Consider the following 8,988-nt stretch of genomic DNA (forward strand, 5'->3'; position numbering starts at 1 on the left):
CTTTATATATTCCAGATAATCCCAGCTAGAATAAACAGAATGCGTTTGAAATTTTCCGACGCGATTTGAAATTTGAAAAATTCCGACTTTACTTGTTTTGGGCCACCCTAATGTACATATTACTTGGGCGACCAACAAGCTTTTGAGGTGGTTCGCGTTTTTCGGGCTTTAATTGTTGTTGTTGCAACAGCATACAAATTCCCTAAAGAGCTATGAATTATACATATGTACAGTTATAAAAAAGTTTTATTTTCGCTTTTATTATTATACATTCAAGATTTTGCTTTGTTATTATTAGTATTTCAGCAACTGCACTCAATAAAATAGGCATTCCCTACAAAAAAAAAATAACATAGAACTTCCGCTATAAATTACAAGAAACCATTTTTTTATCTGAGTGCAATTTAAAATAATTTTCTTCTAGTATTTTGCCAACACTGGCGACGCTACTGCGCTGATCGTCGAGCCATCGGCGCAGTCAATAAATTTTCAGTGCAAAAGTGTGCGCTAACGGTAACGGTTCGTTTTGGCTTTGTGCTAGCCGCGTAATTAGCAACAATAACGTAAACAAAAGTGTAGTTTACACACAATCAACATTGAATTTAACACTTGTTGCATTCGATTGTGGTTAAACGAAGTACATAAAAACAAAATTGAATAGTTGATAATCTTTATTAAAAATTCGCTGGTAACATAATGCCGAAAAAGTCATGCAGATCCTCAATTGCATTCGGTAAGTACCTACATAATTAGCATAAAATTACAAACATGAGACTAAATTGTAATGCATTTTTTCCTGTGTTTAGAAAAAGAAGCAATCGGTCAATTTCTTTTATATCTGTATGGATGTCAACAAGTGAAGCCCACAACCGATTGGAGCATACCCAAGAAGGGAGTGCATGCAGAGTTTCGTAAATTCCTAAATTTGCCAAAGAATGCGAATTTGCGTAAACGAATGGGTGGAAAAATTAATGAGGTATAGTATATGTATGTATGTATATAAGTGCATACAATTTTTAATATTGGTTGTTATATGCCGCTCGCTTGCGGAAAGAATGAGATAAATTGAAACAAGTAACTTTTGTAGCAAAAAACAAAACCCACTTCTATTCTCATATAAAAATGTATGGCTCTATTATGAATGGCGACGGATAGCCAATGGGCAACCATATAATAAAATTCGCATTACGTATGGCAACTGGCTACTGACTGTCGGCTACTGAGTCTAGTAGCGCAATTTTCTGTTTCCCGCTTATGACGATTTTGTTATTTGTTTACATAAATTGTTAAATACATTGATTTGAACGAAATTAATATGGGACGACCTGTGAGGTAACACCTTTCCTTTAAAACAAGAAAATTATAGAAATCGGTTAACGTGGTCCAAAGTTATGTGGTAACATACATTAAAAAATAAAAAATCCGACGAATTGATAACCTTTCTCCTTTTTGTGAAGTCGGTTAAAAATTGGAAATACAAGACAGACAGTTGTAAATGCCAACATAAAAATAACTAAAAAGAATGATTGCGCTCTAGTTATAGTGGCTAAGCAAGGAAATTAGAATCGCAAGGAAGACAAATTCTCTTTTTGGGAATATGCCCTTCTGAAAGTGCTATGTAAGTCATATGTAGTCTAGTCCAGTACTCTAGATCTAGTTGTTGTTGTTGTTGTTGTTGTTGTTGTTGTTGTTGTTGTTGTTGTTGTACAAACATTTGAAATATTTGCAGTAGTATCTACATGGCCTAATCTGACTATTTCTGACTAAATCCTGGAGTACTGGAATAGACTAAATATTTTCACATCTTTACATACATATGAACATAATATGTATGCACGTACTTTCATGCATATACACACATACATACGATGTGTGCATGCACTTATCCATGTACTTATGTATGTGCATACATGCATATATACTATATCCATATGCATGTATGCATGTATGTGCATAGAAATATGCATTAACATATTGAGTGTTGACTTTTATTGCATTATAACCACCGGGAATGCAGGCGACCGAATGCAGCGAAAGAATGCACTGTTTGCAATAATCAACGGAACTGTGGTGATAAGCCAGTTACTTGCCCGTATTTATTGATATCGAAATTGTTGTTATTTTTCGCCGAATTTCTATAACTTGTAAGTTGTTTGTTTGAATGTGCTATCTCTTTGACCGATAGTGTCCAATGTTATAAAACGTGTACAAACATTTTTTGCAAGGGGCCCCCGCGCTACCGGAATAACCAGGGGGGGGTTTATATCCAGTTAAGGATTGCCGCCCAAAAAACGGTAGGTACGCAAAAAGTTTATGGTTGAGGTTTTTGTCTATTTAATACCGGGCTTAGTAATCTGGGACCGGAAACGCGCTACTTTTATTGCATTATAACCACCGGGAATGCAGGCGACCGAATGCAGCGAAAGAATGCACTGTTTGCAATAATCAACGGAACTGTGGTGATAAGCCAGTTACTTGCCCGTATTTATTGATATCGAAATTGTTGTTATTTTTCGCCGAATTTCTATAACTTGTAAGTTGTTTGTTTGAATGTGCTATCTCTTTGACCGATAGTGTCCAATGTTATAAAACGTGTACAAACATTTTTTGCAAGGGGCCCCCGCGCTACCGGAATAACCAGGGGGGGGTTTATATCCAGTTAAGGATTGCCGCCCAAAAAACGGTAGGTACGCAAAAAGTTTACGGTTGAGGTTTTTGTCTATTTAATACCGGGCTTAGTAATCTAGGACCGGAAACGCGCCCAAATATGCCGATGCACTTCCATGCATACATACAGAACTATTTGAGTAAAAATTGGTTTGGTACTTTACCTCGTATTTTCGGAGCTCATGAGTTCAACAATTATCACTTCGCTGTATTTGCACATTTGTTTATTCACTAGTAACACTTTTAAAGTTTTAAAACCACATTTCTCACTTGCACATTACCAAAACCAAATATTACGAGCACTCTTGCAAATGTAAAACTACCGCCAAATAAATTGTCAAACACAGAGTTAAGATAGAACAGGGTGTTTCAGTTTTCATAAAAAGCGGAGATTACAAATATAAATAAGTATTTTTATGCTCTCTCTATTTATGGTTTATCTCTATTTTTATTTAAACTTAATCGGAACCAATTATACGTATATATGACGATAGGCCAGGGTATTACTGAATGGGGTTTTTAATATTCCAAAGTTTTTTCACAATTATATAATCTGAGCTACCCTGCATCGTTAGTTGTCAATTAGCAAAATTAATTTGTGTTTAAATATGCGTGTATCCAAAACTATTTTCCACATTTGTGCTAAGATACTATTTTCTGCAGAAAGTGAATAGTACATTCTTAGGACGGGTATATAAATCGAAGTCCACTAACAAATACAGCAGTATGTGGTTTCCATAACAATAGGATCTACGTTAGCGGAACTACCCGGATGTGTATCCGGCCAAGAGCCGTCACTACGGTAATACTTGCTAGAAGTGTGTTTAAAGACTCAAATGTAGGAGGCTAAAATTTCTGTTTTTCTTTATGACAAACTTGTACGAGTAAAACTAATCAATCTGAGGAAGAAATGTAAAGTTATGGCGGTTTTCGAAATTGTTATAATTTCTGGTACTAACGTTGCAGTCATTGTGAGGTGTGGTTGTTGTTCTTTTTTAATAGCAATTTAAACAGCTGTAATGTACGGATGCCCTGCTTGCATTTAAAACACGAGAATCCAATAACCAAGATATCTTCATACATACATATGTACAAAAGTAGTAAGATAGGAAATAGCTAAGTGATAATATTGTTTGAAATTGACAAAGTTATTTTAAGGTACAAATGTGCTAATACATACATATGTACCCTGCAAACCAAAGTTCCCGAAATCTTAACGAAATCTTTAGGAGTATCTGATTTCTGTAACGATTTTTTTCCGAATCTTCAAAGAAAATTATATGAAGTGGTTGACACGAACTCGTAAAGAAATTTCTGTACGAAAAATAAAGAAAATTCTGAAAAAAGTCTGCAAGAAATTCTTCACATAGCAGCATTATTTTCATTTCTTCACCGATTTTCTTCCGAAATTTCGTAAAAGAATGGAAGTGTGCGTAATTTATTTCATTTTAGAAAATTCGGAAAAAAATCGGATGGGATCTTTCCGAATTCGTTAAAATTTCTTTACGATTCAGAATACTCTGAAAAAATGGTTTGCAGGGTATATATGGACACATGCACATATGTATGTATGTAGTATGTATATGATTTATTTATTGTATATAGTTTGTTATATTATTAGTTGATGTTGGCTTCGCTATCTCTGGAATTTGAAGTTGCATATATATACATATGTATGTAATTAGCTGCATATAGCAATATAAATATGATTCCTACATTCATGCATACATATGTATGTATGTATGTACATACATACATAGGTACAGTAGGGTTGACTTTTTTTATATTCAAAAGACTGTGGTGCCATGTAATGACCCATGGTCTAAAACACTGGAAAAGTTCCATAACTTTGTTCAGATATGTATGTATAAAAAGTCGCGCGCTTAAAAGTATTTCTCTTTTTGTAAAACCAAATAAAGTCGACCTTGTTCGATGTTATTCATTAACACTTAAGAGTACCAAGGAATAGAAGAAAGGAAAGTAACGTCACCAAATTTGCCATAAAGGTTTAAAGTCCGAACGTAGCTACGTAGGTCAATAATGGATGCCAGAATCCTAAATTGTACAGAATAGCCAGTACATTACACCAAACTAATTTCGGGTCACTGATTCCAAATATACCCTTATTTTTTTTTTACTTTGAGAAATAGTTTTTAAATTCAAATTTTGGACCCCCCTCCCCCTTTTTCCGTACCAATTGGAACGCATGGATTATCCAGAAAAAAACGGTGCGTTCTGGTTTAGGCGGACTGTAGCAAATCAAAATTTGTGCCAATAAAATGGGTGATTTTCTGAAAAAATTAATAATCTAGCTAAATTCTACACATCGTGCACTAACCGCAAAAAAGTGTAAGCGAAACTTTATTCAAAATTTAATTTTTGATGCAGAAATGCATCTACATAGTTCTAAATTCGACAGATAAGATCTACACCATTTCCACTTGGATTTTAGAAAGCGTCAATTCGATTTTAGAATAGCCAATTGAATTTTAGAATACGTTAATTAGATTTTCGAATTGTCAACTGGATATTAGAAAGCGTAAATTGAATTTTAGAATAGTCAACTGGATTTTAGAAAACGTCAATCTTCTAAAATCCAGTTCACTATTTGCCTATCGCATCGCATTTCTCTTTCGTATCGCATTACAGAGTAGCCCCCCTGATTACTGCAAATTTTATGTAGAAGATTGTAAAATTCAGTTTACATTTTCTAAAATCCAACTGAGGTTTTTAAAATCGAATTGACTATTCTAAAATCCAATTGATGTCTTCTTAAATCCAGTTGACTATTCTAAAATCCAATTTACGCTTTCTAGGAACACTTCTGCATCAAAAAGAAAATTGTGAAAAAAAATGTCGCTCACATCTTTTCGGCGGCTAGGTTTCGACTTACTTTTTCCGTATTTTCACGAAATATGTACATATGTGCGTCGAAACATTAGCCCTGAATTTCACTTTTTATCTGAAACGCATTCAAAAAGAATCGAGTCATATTTAGCATTGATATAGCAAAAACGTAGATGAACCCAGAAGATAATTTAGGTAGCCCTTCTTAAGTAAAGCTATTCTAAGAGGCCTACCCCAGAAGGGCTTAAAAAGTTCTTCCTTGCATGCCTCTAGAAGGGATTATGCATTTACAATTTACGCGAAGGTAAAATTTTTTATTATTTAGCATTACAAATGAATTTCAATTAACATTTTAAGTTGCAATAATACATATTTGATATGAACCTTAAGCAAATACATACTTCTAAGATATATGATTTTTAGAAATTAAAGAAGCAACTTTAAAAGAAATAATTTAAAAGGCCTTCGGAAATACGTTCTAATAAAGCCCTTCTGGAAGGCCTTCCATGGGCAGTGAAACCAGAAGAAGCCCTTCAATTCCTTCAATTTGTGCCACTCCATACAAAAAAGAAAGGATAAAGGAATGTAGAGTAGAAAGCCTCTTGACGCTCAGGAAGGCCTTTCGGAAGGGCTTTTAACTCTTGAAATTATCTACTGGGAAACCATACTTTGTCTCTGAAAATTTTGTACTGAAATAATTTTAATTTTTTTGGTTTCCATATGTCCTTCTGCTAAGAAGGTTTTTTAAGTCTGCACAAAATAAGGCTTTTTCCCGAAGCTATATGCCAAAGACCATCACAGGACAGGCTTTAACCAATTCAAAAAAGGTCAAAACAGTCTAACCCTAATGTATAGTAATGTTTTGCTGTAATTAGCAAATCCAAAATACAAATATTTTCATGAGTACATGCATAACTAAGGTACCTCGTGCTTATAATCGTTCAAAGCTCATCTTTATAATGCATATATAAATAAATAGGTAAATAAATACATATGTACATACATACATACGTAAATATTTTGCGGTCGAATTTCATATTACTCATAACCGTTTTATTCATGGAGTGAAAATGAAAGCAATTACAGAATTTATTTTTTTAGAGAAACAGAGAACACTTGATAATTTTTGGATTATACATATGTACCCTGCAAACCAAAGCCCCCAAATCTTAATGAAATCGTTAGGAGTATCACATTTCTGTAACGATTTTTTTCCGAATTTTCAAAGAAAATTATATGAAGTGGTTGACACGAACTCGTAAAGAAATTTCTATACGAAAAATAAAGAAAATTCTGGAAAAATTCTGAAAGATATTCTTCACATAGCAACATTATTTTCGTTGCTTCACAGATTTTCTTCCAAAATTTCGTAAAAGTATGGAAGTGTGCGTAATTTATTTCATTTTAGAAAATTCGGCAAAAAATCGAATTAAATCTTGACGAATTCTTTAAAATTTCTTTACAATGCAGAATGTACATCTACGTACCCTGCAAACCATTTTTTCAGAGTATTCTGAATCGTAAAGAAATTTTAAAGAATTCGAAAAGATCCCATCCGATTTTTTGCCGAATTTTCTAAAATGAAATAAATTACGCACACTTCCATTCTTTTGCGAAATTTCGGAAGAAAATCGGTAAAGGAATGAAAATAATCCCTGCAAACCATTTTTTCAGAGTATTCCGCATTGTAAAGAAATTTTAAAGAATTCGTTAAGATTTAATTCGATTTTTTGCCGAATTTTCTAAAATGAAATAAATTACGCACACTTCCATTCTTTTACGAAATTTCGGAAGAAAATCTGTGAAGCAACGAAAATATTGCTGGTATGTGAAGAATATCTTTCAGAATTTTTCCAGAATTTTCTTTATTTTTCGTACAGAAATTTCTTTACGAGTTCGTGTCAACCACTTCATATAATTTTCTTTGAAAATTCGTAAAAAAATCGTTACAGAAATCAGATACTCCTAACGATTTCCTTAAGATTTCGGGAACTTTGGTTTGCAGGGATGCTGCTATGTGAAGAATTTCTTGCAGACTTTTTTCAGAATTTTCTTTATTTTTCGTACAGAAATTTCTTTACGAGTTCGTGTCAACCGCTTCATATAATTTACTTTGAAGATTCGGAAAAAAATCGTTACAGAAATCAGATACTCCTAAAGATTTCGTTAAGATTTCGGGAACTTTGGTTTGCAGGGTAGTCTCTTAAGATCTGGCTTCTAAAAAAACATTCATATGTAAACAATGTAATACAATATGAAGAGCGCAGCTCGAAGTATACGAAGTTGAATTTTTACTTAATCTCTATACTTAAACATATAGAAGAAGTACATATGCATGTATAATTCTGAGGATTCAGCTAAAAAAATATAGATGAATTTAGGTATGTATGCTTACAGTACATACTTTAATGCATTTTTGGATTTTGTTTATTTACCCCATAAGCAAAATCTTGGCTAAAAAGGATCCGTTTGAAGTAATGGGATTGCAAGTTAGCTGACAGAGCGATACACAATTTACTCAATTTTAATTACTCATGCCCGGTTTCACCAATAAATTTTAAAACTTATCAGACTTACAGCCAATTTCACGAAAGCAATTTAAGTGAAAAATTATTCTAATTTTTTTTTTAATTTGATATGGAAATTGACATAAAATCAAAAAAAAAATCATTTTCCATTTAAATTGCTGGTGAAACCGGCTGTTAAAATTTAAAATGGCAATTTTCCGAACAAAATTGTTTCATTTAAATTTTAACAGGCTAACAAATTTAAAATTGATTGGTGGAACCGAGCATCAGTCAGTTAACTTTCAATCGTACATATTACTTCTAACGGATCCTTTCTACCAAATATTTTGCTAATAATGTTCTAATATTGGAAGATCTTTAATTTAGTCTTGAATTGATTACTGATCACGAAAATGCCTTTTCAGGTTTCTTTTTTTTTTNTATAGAGTAGAAAATATAGATAAGAAAAACAATTATACTTTAAGTAATAAAAATAAGAAAATCATAATACATAAAAATAGGCTTAAATTGTTAGAATACGAACATTTCAGTTTGTTAGCGTAAACACAAAACTTAGAATAAATTTTCCATTTAATCACTTCACAAAAATATACTGCACGAATAAATAAATAGCTTCAACAAGAATGTACGTTCATACCAAAATAAAAATCTTAACCGATTTTACATTTAATTATGTCATAAAAATATACCGCATGAATAAATAAACAAATAAATGAAAAAAAAGACGCACACAATAAATAAAAGAAACTCAAGTAATTTGTAGTTATGTCATAAATTTTAATTGAAATAGCCCACCAAACAATTTGTGTTGCCGGCAATAAGAAAACGTGTCGCCTTCGGAAACAAATTTATTGCCGGTAATATTGCCATCGAGTCGATTTCCTATTACCGGTCGCTCTAAAACGTCCGCCGAAGGCAACTCGCCTGGGCGAGTCGTTTTCTTATT

General features: G+C 32.9%; 1 protein-coding gene across 1 annotated transcript in view; it reads left to right on the plus strand.

Moving 5' to 3' along the window:
• Window positions 1-502: 502 nt before the first annotated feature.
• The window catches only part of LOC108364707 (putative helicase MOV-10), a 14,356-nt gene continuing 5,870 nt past the window's right edge, over window positions 503-8,988 (plus strand). Inside the window, exons 1-2 of the mRNA XM_017618489.1 lie at window positions 503-733; window positions 807-976. Coding sequence (XP_017473978.1) covers window positions 697-733; window positions 807-976 — 207 coding nt within the window. The 5' untranslated portion in view covers window positions 503-696. The remainder of the gene's footprint in view (window positions 734-806; window positions 977-8,988) is intronic.

This window comes from Rhagoletis zephyria, unplaced genomic scaffold (assembly GCF_001687245.7).
Source record: "Rhagoletis zephyria isolate East Lansing unplaced genomic scaffold, Rhagoletis_zephyria_1.1 Rzeph_scaffold_01642, whole genome shotgun sequence".
In the NCBI taxonomy this organism is placed as follows: domain Eukaryota; kingdom Metazoa; phylum Arthropoda; class Insecta; order Diptera; family Tephritidae; genus Rhagoletis; species Rhagoletis zephyria.